The sequence below is a fragment of the Myotis nattereri genome (genome assembly GCF_964212035.1).
Source record: "Myotis nattereri genome assembly, chromosome: 10".
Classification (NCBI taxonomy): Eukaryota; Metazoa; Chordata; class Mammalia; order Chiroptera; family Vespertilionidae; genus Myotis; species Myotis nattereri.
In genome coordinates this window covers 82,021,349-82,043,488 of record NC_138085.1, presented here as the reverse complement: position 1 = coordinate 82,043,488, position 22,140 = coordinate 82,021,349, and the positions used below count along the sequence as shown (strand labels likewise).

General features: G+C 54.5%; 1 protein-coding gene across 1 annotated transcript in view; it reads left to right on the top strand.

Moving 5' to 3' along the window:
* The first annotated feature begins 4,611 nt into the window (after window positions 1-4,611).
* GRHL1 (grainyhead like transcription factor 1) overlaps window positions 4,612-22,140 on the top strand; it is a 37,566-nt gene continuing 20,037 nt past the window's right edge. The window contains exons 1-8 of the mRNA XM_081101582.1: window positions 4,612-4,752; window positions 8,038-8,224; window positions 11,000-11,070; window positions 12,728-13,118; window positions 14,143-14,219; window positions 15,685-15,841; window positions 16,028-16,139; window positions 17,027-17,121. Of these exons, the coding sequence (XP_080957708.1) occupies window positions 4,733-4,752; window positions 8,038-8,224; window positions 11,000-11,070; window positions 12,728-13,118; window positions 14,143-14,219; window positions 15,685-15,841; window positions 16,028-16,139; window positions 17,027-17,121 (1,110 nt within the window). The 5' untranslated portion in view covers window positions 4,612-4,732. The remainder of the gene's footprint in view (window positions 4,753-8,037; window positions 8,225-10,999; window positions 11,071-12,727; window positions 13,119-14,142; window positions 14,220-15,684; window positions 15,842-16,027; window positions 16,140-17,026; window positions 17,122-22,140) is intronic.

The following is a 22,140-nucleotide window of genomic DNA, read 5'->3' as shown; positions in this document are numbered from 1 at the left end:
TGTGCGCTTTGCCTGGTCCCCCAGCTACATTTAACAGATTAACAGATCTCCAGCCTGGCCAGCCTGGCTCAGTGATTGAGCATCGACCTATGAACTCTCTCCCTCTCCCTTCCTCTCTGAAATCAACAAAAAATATATTTTTTTAAAAAAGGTTTCCAGTCTCAGAGTTAGTGTCTCCACTGCTGATCCCACCGCGTGGCCCCGGGGCAGTGTCACTTGGGGCGTGGGGCTGCCTTGAGGAGCTTTTAGTGAAGGGTCGGAAGGATGCTCACCCGCCTCCCGCTTCCAGAGGATCCCAGCGGGACCCGTGCCCACGAGTGAGCAAGTGAGCGAGTGAGCAAGTGAGCGTTCCAGACCAGGCACCACCAGTCCCCGCCCTTCGCGGGAAGCCAGCCCACGTGGGAAAGCCGCTTCCCCTCCCTGTCTCTCCGCCGCAGAATCCTCCGGATTTGTCCCTGCCTCGAGTCTAACTGCCAGCTTTTCTCTGAACAGTGGTCACCAACAGGAGTAACTCGAAACATGCAAAAGCAAGTCCAAAAGCACTCGAATTTCAAGCAAAGGAAACCCAGCTGGCGAAGGATCGCTACAGTGAAATGTAGGTTCAGGGAGGGACTTAACCCTCGTCACTGGTTTCCCACCTACAAAGTGAGGGTAACATCTCAGCGATTTTAAATGGATATTATTTTATTTTTAAAATACATTTTTATTGATCTCAGGAAGGGAGAAGGAGAGAGAGAGAGGAGAGAGAGAGAGAGAGAGAGAGAGAGAGAGAGAGAGAGAGAGAAACATCAATGATGAGAGAATCAAGGATCGGCTGCCTCCTGCACATGCCACACGGGGGATGGAGCCCACAACCCGGGCATGTACCCTGACTCAGAATCGAACCGTGACCTCCTGGTTCATAGGTCAACGCTCAACCACGGAGCCACGCCAGTTGGGCTCAAAGGGTTGTTTTAAGAATCCAGTGAGCTCAGGTATGCGACCACTTTGCACACTGAACGCTGCGGAAGGAAGACTGGTGTCATCACCATCCTGAATAACAGTTATCGATCCTCTATAATGTGCTTATGCCTGTGCCAGATTACGAGCGACTTTTTTGAAGGAGATGCAGTTTCTGTCCCTCACTGTAAGAAGAAACAGGGCAGTGAAACATTTAATACTGATTGAGCCCCAGTAGGTCTGGCATTGTTTGACACACTTCATGAAACAAGAGACCTAACAACACTGTGGGTGACAGGAGTTCACCCCACAGTCCCCAGTTGAGGAAATGAGGCTCGGACGTTAAGTAGCTTTTGAGTCAGAGCTGCGAGGAGGGTGGGGTGCCACGCTCTCCCCTCCACACCCACGTCTCCCGAGTGGAGGCTTTCGGCTCACAACAGGCGCTGACAAGACAGCGAGAGACTCGCCGGCTCTGGTGAGCCGGGTGGGACGGACTCTCGGATGCCAGGCGTGCAGGCTCGCCATTGTGCCGCAGCCACTCCGGGGCCTCCGATGCCGCTGTTTCATCGGGCGAGGTCCCTGCAGGCAAGTGGCTGGTCAGGTTAGGATTCAGTCACATGGCCACCCGACAAGCACTCGGAGGAACTGGCCCGGGCTCCTGGCTCCTCCGAGGACGGAGGTCCCCTGTGGAGTGTCGCGGTGGCCCGCACTGCGCCCCCGCCACTGCATCCTCTCAATCAATGCCACGAAACGTGGCACTGGTTTCGTCGTCGTACAGATGACACTTTCAGGACTGGCAGAGAGGCAGATGGCCTAACGTAAAAGCAGGCGGATCTGAGACTCAAATCCAGGTCTGATGGACTGCAAGTCACCCCAGAACTGAGTTCGCTGACAGGCAGAGCCCCTTGGGAAGAGTGGCTGAATAAGGCGGGCTGGGCGCTGGAGGCCCACTCCCAGGGGATGGCAAGGGTTCCGGGAGGAGAAGGCATGGAGGTGGGCCTTGTGAGAAGACGCAGGAGTGGGGTGGGGAGGGGAGAGAGGGATGGCGTGGCCGCCGGGGCCTGAGATCGCAGGGTGTGCTCGGGGGAACACGGGGACGGGGCCCAGGGCACTGGGGGCTTTTGACTGGGACACACATTTAGAAATATATGTTGGGGTCAAGTGGAGAAGAAAATAGATCACTTAAGAATATAATTTAAACAAAACATAGTGACTAAGAAAGGACAGGCTCCATGCTCTGTGACGTGTCCAGGCTGAGGGACAGAAACGGAACGGCAGGAGGGGGCGGTCAGAGGCGTCTGTGGTCCCAAGGGGCCCGGAGCACCGGGACAGGAAGCTGCCGGGGGCAGATGAGCGGCGGCTGGGGCTGAATAAAGGCCCCGCGGCCTCCGTGTTGCAAAATCCTCATCTTACTTGACCCCTGGCAGCATGTGACCCGCCGGCCACACCGCGCTCCTGTCTCATTTCTTCTCTCGGCTCCCATTTCCTCCTGCTGCGGCGATTCCCCCTCCACCTCCTCCGCCCCGGGTCCCCCCTCCGCCGGGTCCCCCCTCCGGGTCCCCCCTCCACCCCCTCCTCCTCTCCAGCCTGTGTTGGAGGTGTTGGTCCTGCTTTCTTCCCGCTTGGCTGTGGAGACTCATCCCGTCGCAGGCTTCCAGCACCTTCTCTGCACTGATGCCTCCCGATGTCCACGCAGCCCAGACCTCTTCCCTGGATTCCAGATCAGTCAACTGTCTGCTGATACAGCCCCTGGGATTTCTAATAAAAAAAACTTTGAGCTTATACACAAAATGGAACCCCGACCTCCCAGACCCACGCCTGCAGCCGTCTCCATCTCGCTGACGGCCAAGCACCCCCTGCTTCCAGAGGAACCCCTTGTAGCGTCCTGGACTCTCGTTTTCCTCACCCCCACACCGTTTTCAGGATGCCTTGTGGGTGCCGCCTTCAGCGTAGACCCAGAATCTGACCTAACCACCCCCCTTCACACCGTGGCTGGTGGTTTCCCTGTTCCCACCTCTGTCCTCCCACCACCCAGCAACCAGGTTATTTAAAGATATGAGCGAGCTCTAGCGGGTTTGCTCAGTGGATAGAGCGTCGGCCTGTGGACGTTAGGGTCCTGGGTTCAATTCCAGTCAGGAGCACGTGCCCAGGTTGTGGGCTCCATCCCCAATATGAGGTGTGCAGGAGGCAGCCGATCAATGATTCTCTCTCGTTGATGTTTCTATATCCCTACCTCTCTGATCAATAAAAATACATTTTTTTAAAAAAGACATGAGACCACAGCACTGCCTGAATCCAAATCCTCCAACGCACCCCCACCTCTCAGCAAAAGCCCAAGTCCGTACAGAGGCCTACGTGCCCCTTTCCCGCTGCTCTGCCCCCTGCAGCCAGGCTGGTCCCCGCTGTTCCTGCCCCACCTTCTGCAAAGCTTTCCCCCCCCTGGACCCCCCCACACCTCCTTAAGGCCTCCCTCCCTCAATCTAACCCGACTCCACCCTGCTCCTCAGCGGCCTGCTCCGCTGTCTGACCTCCCACTTTCTAACACACCATATAACTTATTATTGTTTTAAGGTCTGTCCCCGCGGGGAGGATGCTGGGAGAAGCACGGATGTTGCCCATTCGCTGGCTGACCCCCAGCATCTAGATCAGCGCCCGGCATACGGGCCTCACAGTAAACGTCCGTTTGATGAATGGGCAGGGCTCACCCGCAGGAAGGACAGCTGGGCCAGGGCAGGTGGGATGAATGGAGGCAGGGGGTGAGGGTGAGCTGCACCAGGGCTGCCGGAGGGCGAGGGCAGGACGGACGGACGGACGGACGGAAGGAGCACTGGAGGGAGGGGCGCGCAGGGAGGGGGGCTGAGGCCCAGGCCCGAGGGCGCAGGGGGAGGCGGGCAGAGTTGGAAGCGGGAGCCCGCGGGGTCCAGCAGCGAGGGGGTCCAGGAGAGGGGAAGGGCAGGCGCGGTGCCGGGCGGCGCGGGGACCCTCCGGCCTCCCCCGAGGGGACCGGTTAGGAGGCCGTCGCCGTGTCCAGGGGCGGTCACGTGGGGGACCACTGCGATGGGCGCGCCGGCGGCTGGGGCGCCGGGCGTGTGCGGGGCGGGCGAGGAGTCGCGGGGGCGCTCCCTGGGCGCACAGCCAGGGGCCTCCCGAACCGAGCGGTGAGGGGCGGGAGGTCGCGGCGCTCCCGGGACTCCAGGCGGGAAGGTGCTCGAGGCACCGAGCGGCGGGCTGCGGGGCGCCGTGGTGGGTGCGGCGGCCGGCGGGGAGGCTCCAGCACCCGGCGGCGGCGGGCGTGGGCGGCGGGCGGCGAAGGCAGAGCGCCCCGCGCCCGGGAAGGCGGCGCCCAGGCCCGGCCCGGCCCCCAGGTGGGCGGCCGAGGGCGCGCCGGCGGGGCCGAGCGGCGACACAGCGCCCGGCCGCCCGGGGTGGGCGCGCGGAGGCCGACGAGGGGCCGCAGGTGCGCGCGAGGCGGGACGGACGGGAGGCCCCGGCGAGCCACCCCCTCGCGACTCGGCCCCGGCGCCCCAGTTCGGGCGCCCCGCGCGCCGGCCAATCAGGAGGCGCCGCCGGCCGCCAGGCCCCGAGGCCCCGCCCCGAGCCGCCGGCGCCAGCCAATGGGCGGCCGGGCCCGGGCTCCCAGTGCGCACAGCCCGCGCGGACCCGCTCAGAGCGAGAAAAGCGAACCCAACTCGTCGGGGCTGCCGCTCCGGACCCGCCGCCGCTCCCCCCGGATCGGGTGCACCGTCCCAACCCGAAAGTCCAGTTCGGCGGCCCGCAGCGGCGAGCGAGCGCGATGACACAGGAGTACGACAAGTGAGTGCGCGCCGCCCGCCGCACCTGCCGCGAGGCCGGCGGAGCGAGGCCGGCGGGCGCGGCGCGGGGCGAGCGGGGGTCGTGCGTCCGGTTGCCGGCTTTCCTCTCTGTCCCTCGGCGCCATTGTTCCACCGAAGCCCCCTGGGGGGACCCTGGCCTGGGACACAACTCCGTGGAGCCCCCTCCCCGCCCCCGCCTCAGCGTCCTCGTCGGGGGGGGACCACCCACGGGCGCGCTCCCATCTCTGCTCCCGGGTGGCCCGGTGCGCGGAGGAGACTCCGGGCGCGCGGCATCGAGGGCTGCGGCTCTAACGCGCGCCCCGCGTCCCCACCGGGTGGCCCTCGGTTGCTTCTGCCCCATGGAGCCCGCGGAGCCCCTGGCGACGCAGGTGGAGCCTCCAGGTAACCCCGCCGCTCGCTCGCCGGGTCCGGGGCGGGCCCGGAGACTCCACCGGGAGACGCGGGGAAGCGGCGCCGCGCGGGTCCTGCGCTGTCCCCCTGCGAGTGCGGACACGGAGGTGGAGACGTGGGCGGCGGTTAAGGGCTCCCATCAGCGCGCAGAACCCTCGGAATCGGGGGTGGGGGTAGGGGGTGGACGAAGGCGCCTGTCGGAGTTTGTGATCAAACAAGTATTTTGACAGCTTGAGGTGGTGGCATAAGAGCTTACGTTTAGGGGACACGGGGTGAGTTTTCTTGGCAGCTTTTTCTTGGCAGGTAAATATAAAGTTGTTCCAAAATTTTTAAAAAAATTTTAATTTTTTTTAAAGTGCTGTGTTTCTGGGTGAGTAGGTTAGCTAATTAAGTGCGGAATATAGATCTTGAGTAGGTTCCTCTTTTGTAGGACTTGCATGTGGTTATTCTGGGTTTTTCTGAATTATCTCTTAAGGGACGTATGGATGAGAGGACTCCCCCAGGGGAGCGATGAGCCCCAAGGACTAGCCATGGCGTGTCCTGTGAGAAAGGGGACCAAGGCGGCCGGGTTCACGGTTCTTTCTTAACATCTACGTTTGGATAAGGCAGATTTCCAAAGCCAGAATTTTTGCCTTGGGCACATTTTGGAAGTGTGAGGCCCCGTCAGGGTGATCACACACACACAAGACCATTCGCAAACACCATTTCATTTTCTGTGGCTTCTACACATGTGGGCTGGGCGTGGGAGAAGGGAAGCTGAGAAACGAGCTCCATGGGAATGGAGCGCGCCAGGTGCCGGCATGATCTGTTGGAAGTGGCTATTAACACTGTTAATAACAGCTTAGCGCAGTGGTTCTCAACCTTGGCTGCACATTAGAGTCACCTGGGAATCTTTTTAAAATCCTGATTTCTGGGTCTCATCCTCTGGAAATTCTGTTTCTTTGTGATGGGGTGGGGCCACAACATGAGTAACAAAGAAACAGAATTTCCGGAGGATGAGACCCAGAAATCAGGATTTTAAAAAGATTCCCAGGTGACTCTAATGGGCAGCCAAGGTTGAGAACCACTGGCCTAGCAGGAGCACCAGCAAAGTCATCTCCAGGCACCCCTGGCTCCCTGGCTGGTGTGCTCTGTGCCGATGGCCCAGCGGATGCCCCCTCCGTATGCGGCTTTCTTCCCTCTCTCTCCGAAACAGCCCCTGGTGTTCGTTTTGTGTTAAAATAGTACACCACCACGAGACTTCTTTTTCTACCAAATACAAGCGCCCATGCCTTTATGCCCAGACATGAGTAAAAACACTGGCTTTGAAATAAGACCTAATTTCGACTGAGGATAAATTAAGTTGTTGGATTTCCCCCCACCCGCCCCTTTTCAAAGGTGTTTCCCTGTTTTAAAAATCTGTATCTGTTTTTAAAGGGCCTGGGTGGTTGCCAAGCCCTAACCTTTGTTGATGGCTTGAAAAGATAATCAGTCGTTTCTGCATTCACTTTTAGAGTAGGTAGGTCACCTTTAGGCAATTTACGTATTTCATTTGTGTGTTGCAATGAGACCTTAAGTTTGCTTGTTAGAATAGTGATCGTTCAGAGTAGTTCTGAACACTTTAATTTTTTTTCCCTTAAATAAACAAAACAACACACTTCATTTGGCTGGAGTGAGTGTTCCACTTTTTCTCTTTATTGACTGATTAAATAGTGCCAACTGCACAGTTGTTGAGACTGTTTGCATTTCAAGTTTTTAAGTCAGTCATGTTTGCTTTAGTCTCTTAATCAAATCTCCTATAAGAGTTTACTAAGACCTACGCTGATTTTCTCTGGATTTTTTCCCCACCAAACTACAGTGTTAAAATGAAACAGGTCTCGCCCCGAGTGGAAACCCGGTAAAGATTTTAAAAACCAGATTCCCCCTCCTGTTTTCTTAAAAACCTTTCTGTTCAGTGGCTTCATTTATTGTTGTAGATTCTTAAGCGTTTATCTCTAAGATAAACAGTTAACTCCCATGCCAGAAAATTATGCCTGCTTATTGATTTACAGTCCCCTTTGGGCACATTCCATGCTCAATCTGCGGGTAATCAGTAGAATATTTTCTCTCATATCCCCCGGAGGATTAAACGGAGTGGTGTCCCTTTTTCTTCCCGCCCCTTCCTCCTCTGTTTGGCGGTAGGAGAGTTTTTAAGGCATGGCCTCAGCAGGAGAAGGAGGGAGTAACATGTAGCAGCATGATGCCTGCACCGTACATATCCTCTTTAAGAGGGTACGGCCTGATTGCGTTTCTGAATAGAATCAGCGCTCTGTTTTGCCTCGCTTGGTGTCCTTGGTTTTTGCTTCTCTGAAGTGTTTGAATAGCCTGGATTTCCTTGGAGGATCTCTTTTCCCTGCCACAGAGTATATACGTCCTGGGTCCCACGTATGGGTTAGCTGCAGCTTGCCTGGCTGCCCAAATACCTTCTATCTTCCTGGGTGACCCATCGGCCTGCAACTAAGTGGGCTGTCTTCTGGTCTTGTCACATATATATTATTGATTTCAGAGAGGAAGGGAGAGGGAGAGAGAGAGAGAAACATCAGTGAGAGAGAGTCATGGATCAGCTGCTTCCTGCACGCCCCACGCCAGGGATCAAGCTTGCAATCCGGCACGTGCCCTGACCGGGATCGAACCAGGACCCCCTGGTTCATAGGTCCACTCTCAACCACTGAGCCACGCCGGCCTGGCCCAGCCCAGCTTCTGGTCTTGTCTTAATTTACTTAATCGGGTTATTAAAGAAACAATGGACTCTTTTATGGGGACATCAGTGGCTTGGTGGTTTGGTTCTTTAACAGTTCGCTATGGCGCCTTGCAGTAGAGATCTGTACATACGCTTGTTTTCTTCATGTCTCTGAAGCAAACGGCCGGTGTTGGTTCTTCAGAATGAGGCGCTGCACCCGCAGCGGCGCTCCTACACCAGCGAGGACGAGGCCTGGAAGTCCTTCCTGGAGAACCCGCTCACCGCAGCCACCAAGGCGATGATGAGCATCAACGGCGACGAGGACAGCGCGGCCGCCCTGGGCCTGCTCTATGACTACTACAAGGTGGGCGCGCCCCCCCACCCCCGCCACAGCGCCGTGCGCCTGGCTCGGCGGCACCGAAAACAGTCATTTGCCGGGAGGATGTCGTGCAGGTTGCTTCTTAGTGACTATAAAGAGTTTAATGAGGGCTTTGAATTACTGCGGTTCAAAGCTGAGCCTCTCCGATCCTAGAACAAAGGGCTGTTTCCAGACGGGAGGGTGGCCGGGAGGGTGGCCGGCCGGCCCGCGCTCTCTGAAGCGGAAGCCGCTGAAGGAAGATGGCGGGGGTCTCACTGGGACGGAACGTTGACCGGAGGCTTCCTGTCAGCAGCAGCGTTCATTCCGACGTCATCGAAGTGATTTCCTTTTCCCGAAATGGGCTATAGAAAGCCTTCGATGGGATTTGGTTTGGTTGTAGGACTCATGAAAAACAAACAAACAACATTTTCTAGTCTTGGACTTCCTAGTCCTCAGATCAGGTTGTATTTTGTTTCCTGTTTCTAGAGGTTCGGAGGGGTCTTAATTAAATAGAGTCTGTCCTCTGCCTAGAGTTTCATACGGTTTTATTTTATTTTTTATTATTTAAATATATTTGTATTGATTTCAGAGAGGAAGGAAGAGCGAGAGAGAGGTAGAAACATCAATGATGGGGATCGAGCTGGCAACCTGGGCCTGTGCCCTGTTCGAACCACGACCTCCTGGTTCATAGGTTGATGCTCAGCCCCTGAGCCACGCCCAGCCGGGCGACACCACTGCTCTGTATCACCCTCCTGTCCTAGCAGCTCTCGCTGCCACTCACCGATCCCCTGGGCTCTGCCAGTCGTGTTCACACTGTGTGTTGCTCTGAGGCCCCCAGAACCCCGGCAGCGTATGTGGCATTACCCCCAGTCTGCAGATGAGAAAACTGAAGCTCTCAGGTCACACCCTAGTGTGTGCTGCAGCCAGGATTCCAGGCCTGGGCTGGTTTGTGCCAGAGTGATCCTCCTCGGTATGCCGTGCCGTCTCCCGGGGGAGCGCTGTGCTTGCCGATTCACTTGGCCATTCTTCTTTCTGACCAACACGTGATTTTTGCCATCATTTCGTTTTGAAAACTACCAAACCCATAGAAAGCTTAAAATAACAGGGTCATTCGCTCCTTAATGCTTCACCTGGTTGACCAGTTGCCCGCCTTCTGTTACATTCTGGCTGTTTCTTTTCTCGAATACAAGAGATTCGGAGGGGAAAGCAAAGAAGATAGTGTGATTATCAAAGTTAGGGTGGGGCCTACACAAAGGATTTCATTACTTTCTGGTGTGAGGTCATGTGGTCAGCCTGTGTTTCAGGGAGTGAGGCCAGCATTTTTCTCTCTGACTGTGAATGGAACTTACGTAGTAACTAATGATGCTGGGAGAACCCTTGTCTGGGCAGCGTAGCCACGAAGGGTCGCCTTGAAGTGGAACTTAGTATGTAATCTGCTCTTTTGATGGCTTGTTTTATTGACTCGGTCATTGTAAAAGCCGTAAGTTCCTACGTGCTAATTATGAAGTTTGACGTTACATATTTATAACTGAAACTTCTGCGAGTGCCAGGAAGACTGATGCCATGATACTAGTGGCGGTGGCCGCGCGCGCGCGCGCGTGTGTGTGTGTGTGTGTGTGTGTGTGTGTTTTAAATAAAGAGTCCTAAGCGTATTTTACGTTCGAGGAGGAGATAAGCTTTCGTGTCTGCGCGTTAAGGGAGACCATCTTCGTAGTGCTCTGTGTCAAGCCGCTTTCGACAGGTGTAGGGCTCTTTGTTTGTTTTTAAATGACTGACTTACCTGCTTCATTTTTTTAAGTGTAACCATCAGTCCTTTTTACACAACAGCTTTGGTAAAGCTTTAAGAGCACATTATCAATCCAGGAAACAGTCCTTTTTTTCCTTCAAAGCTAAAGTAAGTTTCAAGCATCTCAGCCGTGCTGGAGTGCACGTGGAGAGGAAGTCGCAGGTGGGTTGATGTCTGCAGTACTCCCAGGAACATTTGCCCGCTTTCACCGCCTATGCGAGAAGAGCAGGATCGAAAAAAGAATAGCCCTGGCCGGTTTGGCTCAGTGGACTGAGCGTCAGTCTGTGGACCAGAAGGTCCTGGGTTCGATTCTGGTCGAGGACACGTACCTTGGTTGCAGGCTCCTCCCCGGCCCAGGCCCTGGTCGGGGCGCGTGCAGGAGGCAGCCCATCGATGTGTGTCTCTCACATCCACGTTTCTCTCTGTCTCTCCCTCTCTCTTCCACTCTCCCTAAAAATCAATAGGAAAATATCCTCTGGTGAGGATTAATAACAACAGTAACAAAAGAATAGAGCAAACTGGGTTTGATTTGTCCTCTGGGTAATGGACCATGATCATCCCAAAGTATCTAAGGAAACGATCACGCGAAGCCAGCCTTTGGCTCTTGGGAGGCACTGCTAACGTGCCCGATCCCTTTGATTTGACATTCCATCTGAAAGGAAGAGCAGCAGCGAGAACGTTGAAAGCCCCGTGTGTTTTCAGTAGCTTCCCGTCCATTACATTATGTCGATCAGTGGATAAAACCAGGCCAGCGGTATTCCTTCTAAGAGGTGAACCCACACTCGGGCAGTAGACGTGTGACCCCTGAGTTTGTTGGGCAGCGAAGCAAGAGTTGGCTTTTCCGTATCCACCCGGTGAGCGAAGGGACGCTCTGGGGGGCAGACGCTGCCCGTTCCTCCTTCCCCCGGAGCCTGGCGGTGGGGAGGCTGAAGGAGGCTGTGCCTACACTTCACGGAGTAAGGACTGAACTGTTGTCACGTGTGTCACTATCTCAGGTTCCAAGAGAGAGACGGTCATCCGCAGCCAAGGCCGACGGTGAGCACCCGGAGGCAGATCACAGCAAAAGGTAATGTCTGCTGGAGAGCACGAAGCGGTTCTCTTGAGAAATGCCGGCGTCTGCGGAAGCGAGACGAGCGTTTGTTAAATGAACAGGTGCAAGTGGAAGAGACGGGCGCGCTGGGCCCTGAATGTCTGCATTCAGGTGTCCTCGCTGGCTCGCCTCTCACCAGGGGTGCTCCGCGCTCAGGAAGGTACCAGCTCCTGTGGGGGGTGCCTTTCCTCCAAAGGAGCGTTTTTCGTACCAACACGAGTGTTTGCTTATTTGTCTTGGATGTTCTCTCAGAAGGATGTGGCTTACAGCAATACGGCGGGGGGGCGGGGGGGGGCATTAAAAACATGGAGCACCAACGATCTTGAACAACTTAATAGTAAATTCTTAAAATAGTTAATTAAGCAAAACTTAATAGTAAATTCGACTGTATTTTAAACTCCTATTCAAGTTATTTTAAAAAATGTTTTAGGTTAAAACTTTCAGGAAATTAAATTAAGGCTTCATGTTGTAGCCATAAAAAAATTTTTAAATGTACCTTTAAAATTGCCCTGTGTTTGCCCCAGCCGGTGTGGCTCAGTGGGTAGAGGGTTGACCTGCATACTGAAGGGTCCCTGGTTCAATTCTGGTCAAAGGCACGTACCTCGGTTGCAGGCTCCATCCCCAGCCCTGGTTGGGGTATGTGTGGGAGGCAACCAATTGATGTTTCTCTCTCCCTGTTTCTCTCGCTCCCTTCCGCTCTCTCTAAAAATCAGTAGAAAAACATCCTCGGGTGAAGGTTAAAATTTTTAAAACATTAAAAATTGCCCTGTGTCCTATTAGTAATAAAGGAATAGAACATTTTTAGAGAAAGAATGCCCACTCGGAACCCCACTGTGCTGACGGAGTCTGTTTACCCTTTGGTCTGCATGCGTATTGTATGTGGTCGTGATTGTAGTTACAGATAGCATTTGGTAGTAAGCATTCTTCTACTTAGTATTTTCCATGTTGCTGTTTTAATCTTCATAATTACCCCTTGGCAAAGGGCTTATGGCTTTTATTTTTACTTTTTATTATGGGAATTTTCAAACAGCAAAAATAGAGAAATACTATAAACCCACACATACCATTATGTTGGAACAGTTACCAACATAATTCCTCTTGTTTAATCTACTCTTGTCTTCTTCAGCTTTTTTCAAAATCATTTTTTTATTTCAGAGAGAGGAAGAGAAACATCAGGGGGTGTATGCGAGGCAACCGATCGATGTTTCTCTCTTACATCGATGTGTTGTTTTTTCTCTCTCTCCCTCCCTTCCTCTCTGTCTCTAAAATCAATAAAAACATACCTACCTGGCCAGTGTGGCTCAGTGATTGAGCGTTGACCCAAGAACCAGGAGATCAGGTTTTGATTCCCAGTCAGGGCACTTGCCTGGGTGGCAGGCTAGATCCCCAGTAGGAGGGTGCAGGAGGCAGCCAGTCAATGACTCTCTCATCATTGATATTTCTATCTCTATAGCCCTCTCCCTTCCTCTCTGAAATAAAAATATATATGTTTATAAACAAACAACAACATAAACATAGCCTCAGGTGACGATTTTGAATGAATGAATGAATGAATGAATGAATGAATGAGTAAATAAGTAATACAAGTTGTCCAAGTGCTGTATTGGCAGTGAAACAGGTTCTCTCCTTACAGAAGCAGCATGCCGAGCGTGACTGAGCAGCCCCTCCTTTCTGCCGGAGAAAACAGAGTGCAGGTTCTGAAAAATGTGCCGTTTAACATTGTCCTTCCCCACGGCAACCAGCTGGGCATCGATAAGAGAGGCCATCTAACCGTTCCGGACACAACCGTCACCGTCTCCATAGCGACGATGCCTCCCCACTCCATCAAGACAGAGACGCAGCCGCACGGCTTTGCTGTGGGGATCCCTCCGGCCGTGTACCATCCCGAGCCCACTGAGCGGGTGGTGGTTTTCGACCGGAACCTCAGCACCGACCAGTTCAGCTCTGCGGCTCAGCCCCCAAATGCTCAGAGGCGAACGCCAGACTCGACTTTCTCAGAGACCTTCAAGGAGGGCGTGCAGGAGGTACCGCATCTTCCTGGGATGGCCCTGTGTTTGTATAAGTATCGGGTTCCACCTCTTCCTTGTTATGTAAGCCTGAAACTCAGCCTGAAGTGCATGGATTAGGAACAAAAGTGGTGGTTTTTTTTAAAAGAGAAAAGGCCCCTGGCTGTAGTTTGTAAACGAAACCTATAAAACCAGGCATTATCATCAGGGGCACATGGCTAATCTTACCAGCAGCTGAGTTAACAATTATGATTTCAGCTACGTGATTTGCTGGAGAAGGAGAAAGAGAAACCCCACACGCGGTTTTTCATCAACAACAGAGAGATCCCTAGTGTGTTTTCGGCTTTTGTCCTAGACCAGAACCAGCTCCCTGCAACTGGTCTTCGTGTAAAATGGGTTCTCGTGTATTTATTTGTTTGGTGGTTGCTGGGTTGGTAGTCTTGTCAGGGAGGCAGGTGGATCTCGATGGCAAGTGTGTTGTGTGAAATTTACAAATGAACTGCAAATACTTCTGAGGGTTGAGGGTGATGAACGTCGCGCTCAGGTAAAAGTTAGGCACTGAGGGTGTTTGGAACTGTGTTTAACGGTGGGGCAGGGAGTGGGGGCTGGGTGCCTCTGCTCACGGAGAGGGGAGTGGAGGAGGAACGCTCCTGAGAAAGTCCCCCAGCCTGTGTGAACTTGACGCCCTGTCTGAACTTGGTGCCACGCTGGCGCTGACTCCTAAGGGTCCTGAGACATGGGTTGCAGGTTCTTGAATTTGAACAGACCTAGGGTGTGTGGGGAAGACGGGAGGGGAATCAGTAGAACACTGTGGGTTACTTACATAGATGGTTTTAACTTAATTGGAGGGCATATAAAGTGGATATTTTTCTTTTTAATTTTCTCTTTTAAATTTTCATAGAGGTAAAACTTTGATTTTCAAGCGAATGTGGAACGAGTAGTGGGTTGCTGTAAGCCACAGGCTCTTACGCTGTCCCAGGCGCTGGCCTCCGGGCAGCCTGGCACCGGGTAAGAGCTGTGGCTCATCACCTTGATATTTCAGGTTTTCTTCCCCTCGGACCTCAGTCTGCGGATGCCTGGCATGAACTCAGAGGACTATGTTTTTGACAGTGTTTCTGGGTAATAGTTGTCTTTTCATTTGGTTTTTAACTTTCAGCTTTTGTGACATTTCCTTTTTGATGATCTGATCTTGGAAAATCAGAGGTGGCTTTCGCGGGCTTTCTCCTGCGCTCCCTGCAGTTCCCGGGCAGGAATGCCTTTCTCTGCTGAGGACGGTGCTTGGCGCTTTCTGTGGGGGCCGCGGGCTGCGGCCATGCCCCTCCTTCTCGGTGTCGTGCTTCTCCTCCCTGGGTGTCCTCTGTGACGGTGGTCATGGTCGGTGGAGCTGAGAGGAGAGGGAGGGCTTCAGGTAGAGCTGAGGTGCCAGATCTGCTTCCAGAGGCGTCATTCGGGAGGATTTGGGAATGACACCAGGTGGCTAACGGCTTCCACGCTTTAATGAGCCTCGCTCAGGAGAATGTAAATAAGCCAGCTTTTTCCTGACCTGATGGCCTCTTTAATCTCATCACCGGGCATCTCACACTGGGAATATGGGTATTTCCCAAGTTAATTATGAACATATATCAACACCTTCGGATTTTTCTGAAAGAGTATAAGATTTCATTTTATAATTTTGCTTCATGTATTTTTTGTGTGTATATGTTTTGACGTTAAAAATTTTGTATTTAAAAGTCGAGGATTTTAAAAAAATATTAAAGTCTAAGATTTGATGGGAATTGAGACTTCCCGTAAAGGCCTGCCTCAAGGGGCAGGAATCAGACTCACATGCCTCCAGGGTCCAGGCCAGGGGTGGGCCGGTCTGGTCTGCGCGATCAGATAGCGCTCCAGGCTCTCCGTGCGGCCCTGTCGCAAGGCCTGGCTCTGCTGCTGCAGCACAAAAGCAGCTGCCGATGACTCGAACCCGAGGGCGTGGCTGTCTTCCATCCATTTTACCTCTTACTTACAAAAACAGGTTTACTTTATTCATAAAAACGGGTGTAATTTGCCAACCCCAGACCTAGACAGGTGATGAGACAACTGCAGGGGCCCTGGGGATGGTGCTCGAAGGTAACAGGAAATGCAGGGCACAGGGAGTGCCCGTCTGAGGGCCTTAATGGCAGCAAGAACAGCCAGAAGTGCTGTGCAGAGCAAAGCGAATGCGGTCGGGGCGCTGCCGGCCACCTGCTGGCGCCTCTGCTGGCGACGACCAGCCTGGCGGCCTGTCCTGCGAGGCTTCCTTCCAGAGTCCTTTTCACGTATGAGCGTCTGGAATATTCTCCGCCTCCAGCTTCCCCCTCTGAGCATCACTCTGGCATTTCCACAGGACCCTGTAGTCCCCCGTGGGTGAAACTTGAGGCTTTCTTGTTGCTCAGATTAGATTTACCAGGGGAAAAGCGGCCACTGCTCTGGCTCAGAGGGCGTGGTCAGCTGGCCGTGTGGGGGGCCTGCTGTTTCCCACACCCGCCCGCAGCGCTTCGAGGCTGAGCTAAAGCGTGGGGGGCGCTTCCGAGGGAGGGTCCGAGACCTGCGGCTTTCTCTGCTTCAGGAACAACTTTGAGTACACGCTGGAGGCCTCCAAATCGCTTCGCCAGAAGCCGGGAGACAGCACCATGACCTACCTGAACAAAGGCCAGTTCTACCCCGTCACCCTGAAGGAAGTGAGCAGCAACGAGGGGATCCACCACCCCATCAGCAAAGTGCGGGTGAGTCCCCCCCGCAAGCTCTCGGCGCTCGCCGTTGCCAGGTCTGGGGCGGGTCCAGATCTCAAACGGCAGCTGGAGCCTCACCTGTGAGACCTGATGCTGAAGGCGCTGTCCCAGCGGTACCCCACCCCCCCCCCCCCGGCCCACCCCCCCTTGCCTTCCGTTAAAATGCGTTCTCTCTCCTAGAGTGTGATCATGGTGGTGTTTGCGGAGGACAAGAGCAGGGAGGATCAGCTGAGGCACTGGAAGTACTGGCACTCCCGGCAGCACACGGCCAAACAAAGGTGCATTGACATCGGTACGTAGCTCCGAGCCGCGCTTGTTCCCCAGGCGCAGCAGCCAGCGCTCCCGTCCAGTTATTGTTGGCAGCGATCAGCTTCCTGCCGAAAGCATTTGAATGTGTGTGCCAGCGACTGCCCCGTTCCAGAGCTGTCCTCGGCCTCCTGGAATCCGCTCTTCACGTTGCTTCCTTCTTGGGGACTGTGCCCCTGCAGCTTTCCGTGTGGCGCCGGGCCGGTGTCCGCTTTTCCATCTGCAGGCTTCCGGAAGGGCGCTGCGTGACGGGATTCTGACCTTCTGGAGCGATAGTAAGGGAGCGGGAAAAGCAGTCACCCCGCGAAAGACCGTGCTGCTGGCGGCCGCTCCCTGGCAGGCTCCCACCTGCCGCTGGGCTGCACGCTGGGCTCCTGTCTGCGCACAGACCCAGAGAGGCCTCGCCGGGCAGAGCAGCGGCGCCACGTCCGTCGTGCAGTCGCTTTGCGAAAACCCCATTCCTGCCGCGTGTCACATTTTCATGTAGAGCCATTGTCGCATGACGGTCCCTGACCTTAGCATTACTCCTGTCCTCCGCCTCTGGTGATGATCATGGTCTCTCTCAAAGGAATTGGAAGAACTGCGTCCCCCCCTTGGCTCTCTGGAGTCGTGTTGTGACCTCGGGACAACGGTTTACCCATTTGCAGGCCTGTCTGGCCTCCTTTTACATAACGAGATGCCATTAGAGATATCTAAGCTGCCTCTGTTACAGAGATGATTTTTCTTCGTGTTTTAAACTTCTTTCAGCTCAACAAAGTGTTAATTTAAGGTGCCCAGGGGTGACCGTGTGAAACACTGGCTGTCACTGTGACCTGCGATCATGTCCCGTTGGACTGAGAAGTCACAGCTGCCTTTTCTGTTTGTCCCTCGTAGCCGACTACAAAGAAAGCTTCAACACCATCAGCAACATTGAGGAGATCGCCTACAACGCCATTTCTTTCACCTGGGACATCAACGACGAGGCGAAGGTAGGCCGTGCAGCCGGGACCCGGTGCCGCCGCCCCTGGGGGTGGGGTGGGAGGGGCTTAATGATCTGACAGCTGACGTTTTCACAGTTCTGCGTGTTTTTGTTTCTTTTTAAAAAATATATCGGTTTTTAGAGAAAGAGAGAAACATCGATGGGTTGTTCCACTTATTTATGCATTTACGGGTTGGTTCTTGTAAGTGCCCCAACCAGGGATCGAACCTGCAGCCTTGGCCTATCGGGATGACGCTCCAACCGCGGAGCCACCCGGCCAGGGCCCGCCTGTGTTCGTGTCTTTGCTGAGGAGTCGGGAGACCAGCTCGGCCAAGAGGACAGGTGGGGCCGTAGGGTGAGGCGCCTGGAAACGGCCGGGCCTCGGGGAGAGAGCAGCTGTGACTGCGCAGGCTGTGCTTTCTGCCCGGACCCGCGCCCGCTGGCCGTCCCATCTTCTCTCTCACGATGTCACGTTTTCTGGAAGTACAGCTCTTTCCCAGACGCCATGGAACTCCCTTCTCCCTTGTCTATCCTCTCCTTCCTCCAACCCAGTTTGTCAACCCACTTCCCAGGAGTGCGGTGTGTGCGGGGCCAGCGCAGAGATGGGGGCTGCCACCTGCGGGCGGCCTGCGACCGCCTCCCCTTCACTGCGCTGCGTTCCCTCGCATCTCCTCCCTCCTTCCGGGCCGGGCGGGTTGCGGAGCGAGGCCGAGGCTGAGGCTGGTGGTGCGTCTTCAGAAAGCCCCTGATACACGTATCGGTGGCAGTGGTTGGTTCCCTTGTCACCTTTGAAGACCGTCGTTGAAGAGTCACTTAAGCGTCATCACAGGCTTTTACAAGTGAAGGGGCGCCCCCAGTTCAGAGGGTCATGTGGATAATGGGAATTTCTAGTGCCTTTTAAGAAAAAGTCAGCATATTCTTAGGTCATTTCTGCCTTTCCTTGCAGTAGGAATTCCTCTCTTCACTAAACGATTAGAGTTCTGGTATTTATGTCATTCATTTAAGTACATTGTATTAGATGCTAACCTACTGCGGAGTTTTACTTTTCACTGCCTTCCAGGGGTGGGCAAACTTTTTGACTCGAGGGCCACAATGGGTTCTTAAACTGGACCGGAGGGCCGGAACAAAAGCATGGATGGAGTGTTTGTGTGAACTAATATAAATTCAAAGTAAACATCATTACATAAAAGGGTACGGTCTTTTTTTTCAATAGTTTTATTCATTTCAAACGGGCCAGATCCGGCCTGCGGGCTGTAGTTTGCCCACGGCTGGCCTAGGGTTTCTTCTAAAAAATCCCACGGCTGGATTTGAGAACCTCGTGAAGTTGTGAGTAATCGCCTTCCTTCCTTCCTTCCTTCCTTCCTTCCTTCCTTCCTTCCTTCCTTCCTTCCTGTGGCGTCGGTTGAAGGCAGATGTGTCTTTAAGACTGCGGATGTGACCAGTCGCTGCTGGGACCACCTTGGTCCTGCACACACGTGTTGCTGGGACCACCTCGGTCCTGCACACGCATGTTGCTGGGACCACCTCGGTCCTGCACATGCGTCCTCAGGCTGCTCAGTCCAAAGCCTGGTGCTTGGTTAGGCGTTGAATTCACTGCAGAGGAGCTGTGAGGGGGAAGAGTAAACTTTCCATCTCCTATAATTGTTGTTGCAGTCATTTTGAAATTAAATATAATAGGACTGTGCTGGCTCCTAACAGCCTTTAAGAGAAGGGCTGGTCCAGGGCCCTCCCTGAAAACTAGAGCAATACGGCCATGTAGGGACCAGCTGAGAAGCTGGAGGAGCTGAGGAAGCACACCGGTCCGAGGTCACGGTTCGGACTTGTGACCTTGAGTTAGCCCTCTGGTCCACCAGCTTCCTTTCCTCCCCTTTGGCCCAGGAACGTAAAGGGGCTCGGGGGCCGCTCCCGTCCCGTCCCGTGGAAGGTGGTCGGGACTGACCCACTTGTCAGTGCGGCCGGCGCTGGGCGGGTGCTGTTTGTTGGCTGTGTCACTCAGGGAGGAGGCAGGAAAGCTGGTGACAGGTGGGGTAATGGCTCCTTCTGTTTGGAAGCCTTCGTGTTTGTGTTGAAGGGAGACACTGTTGGAGGCGGGCCCTCAGCGGCCTTAATCACATTGTTAATTGGCGCAGCCAACCTCGGCTCCATTTCCCGTGCAGACCCCCAGCGCTGACTGACAGGGAGGGGAGGTGCCGTTTCTTAATGAGGCCGCTGCCGTTTGAAGCTGGTGTCAGGCATGCCTGTCAGGGAGGCCTGGGTTTCTGGCCAGGCTGATGTTTTCTGTTTTTACACTTAAAGTAATTGGTGCCTTAGGGCGATCAAGTGCGCACATGGACGTGCAGAATCCTGTAGGGTTGTTTTTACTTCTTTTCCTGAAAGTATCCGCTCTCTTGTTCTAATTTAGGATCCGCGTGTTGATTCTCAACTCCAGGTTATTCTCCCCCCACAAACACGAGGGTTTATTGGAGATGGTGGCGTTCCCCCTCCCGCTCCCACTGCTATTTAAAGGGAACTGAGGATGAGGAAAACCAGAATTCTGGTCCCGCGATGACACGGTCCCCCCTGCCGCCTCTGCTCACGACAGGTTGAGTCTTGAACCCTGGGCTTCCGTTCTGATTTGGGGAAAGTGCTCTCAAGGCTAGACTCCTACTGCCCCGTACACCTCCATCAGCGTAATCCGACCTCCGTTACCATGGAAACCTGAAGCGCGACTGGCCCGTGTAAAACATCGCTCGTTTTCAGGGTGCTGGGGGGGAGGACGTTGAGAAAGGCAGAAGGATTTTGGAAACGGTCCCGGGAGCACTGACCTCCACTGGGTAGCCTGCTTCTCTGTGTGTTCATGCTTCTGTGCTCCACGCAGAGTGGGTCTGTTTGGGTCGTCAGGCATCTCCTGGAGTCAGGCACCTCTGGACGAGTTGCCGGTGGTCAGACACTCGCATTTCATTGTGAAATAACTTAATGGTGTCGGCCTCCTGTGTGTGCGGCGAGATCAGCTGCTGGAGGGGAGCTGGGCAGGAAGAAGCAGCTCCGTTTGAGACGGTGAAAGATGGCGCTCCGGTGCCACCACCAGAATCTGTGAGGGAGGAGGGCACGGCCACTGAGGGAGGAGGGGCTGCATGAAGGCGGCTGGGAGGAAGCTGAGCCTCCACGGGACCCCCGTAGAGCTCTCCCCAGAGCCCGCTGTGCGCCTGCCCCGCAGGCAGGGATGCAGAGCCTCGTCCAGCAGGTCTCTGAGTGCCTGCTCTGTCCAAGCATCGTGGCAGGTCCCGGCGGAAACACTGGCGCTGTGTTCAGTGTATGTGGGTTAAACAGGCTTTTGTGGGCTAGCCTGAGACCCTCCATGCAACATCCTGATTTCTAAGGAAAGTGTGCTTCTGTACCACCGTACAAATGCACGTCGGAGACACATAATTTATAAATCGGCTTCTTTGTTCTGCTCATTGTGGTTGTTCCAAAACCCAGTGAGAAATTCAGGAAAGGCCGCACCTCTGGGCTGGGGATTTAAACCTGAGTTCATAACAGGGTTGAGGTTTGGTTAGCGAAGGGCCTCCCCAAAGCCTCGGGATCTGAAATAAATAGAGGAGCCCGGCCGGCGTGGCTCAGGGGTTGAGCGTCGACCTATGAACCAGGAGGTCACGGTTCGATTCCTGGTCAGGGCACATGCCCAGGTTGCAGGTTCGATCCCTAGTATGAGGCGTGCAGGAGGCAGCCGGTCAATGATTCTCTTTCATCCATGTTTTTCTCTCTCTCCCTCTCCCTTCTTCTTTGAAATCAATAAAAATAGTTAGGATTTAAGCTAAATAGAGGGAAAAACAGTTACTGAGAGAGCACGAACTCCTTTGGCTGGCTGTTTCGTGCGGGCGCTGTGGTGGGCACCTCATCTGTGCTCACACTTACAGGGCAGTCCCCCTGCTCAGCGCCCACAGAAGCGCTCGGGTCTGCAGGTGGGAGCGTGTCGCTGCGTGGTCATCGGAATGCGGCCACCCGGGGAGGCGGGGCCTGGGCCTCGCATGGAGAGACAGTGCCTGACGGGAGAATGTTTAAGGCTCAGCCTTCTCCCCAGCGGAGCAGCCCTGAGGGGCTCAGGGAAGCCCTCGGGGAGAGCACCCTGCTACAAGAAGGCGCGTTCCGTGGTGGCGGATGAGTGTCGTTCAGCCACGGAGGAGTGGGAATTAGAGACCAAAGCACAGTTGTGTGGAATCGAGTGAGAGCTGGCAGCCACATCGGAGGGAGCCTGTCCCCCTCCCCCTGGGCGGCACTGGTGGGGGTGGGGTGGGAGCATGCCTGACCTCAGTTCACCAGCTGGGCGGCCGACAGGGAAGCCGCCGCCGCTCACAGCAGAGCTCAGTCTCTCTCTGGTCCACGGGCAGCATGACCTCCACGAGGATTAAGCAGACCTTTTATTTTATTTATATATTTTTTATTGATTTTTTACAGAGAGGAAGGAAGAGGGATAGAGAGTTAGAAACATCGATGAGAGAGAAACATGGATCAGCTGCCTCCTGCATGCCCCCTACTGGGGGTGTGCCCTCAACCAAGGTACATGCCCTTGACCGGAATCGAACCCAGGACCCTGCAGTCCGCAGGCCGACGCTCTATCCACTGAGCCAAACCGGTTCCGGCTAAGCAGACCTTTTAAAGATGTGCTGACCCCTAGGGTATAACTACCCCACGGCTTCCCCATAGAGACGGCTAAGTCCTTAGGCTGGACCAGGGGAGGGCAAACTTTTTGACTCGAGGGCCACAGTGGGCTCTTAAACTGGACCGGAGGGCCGGAACAAACGCATGGATGGAGTGTTTGTGTGAACTAACATAAATTCAAAGTAAACATCATTACATAAAAGGGTACGGTCTTTTTTTTTTTAGTTTTATTCATTTCAAACGGGCCCCGATCCGGCCCGCGGGCCGTAGTTTGCCCACGGCTGGGCTAGAACGCTGGCCACTGTGCACTGCCCACTGCCGTCCACACAGCTCGTTCATACATTAAAGCGCCTGCTGGCTCCCGCGCCGTCCATCTGTCCGCCCGTCTGTC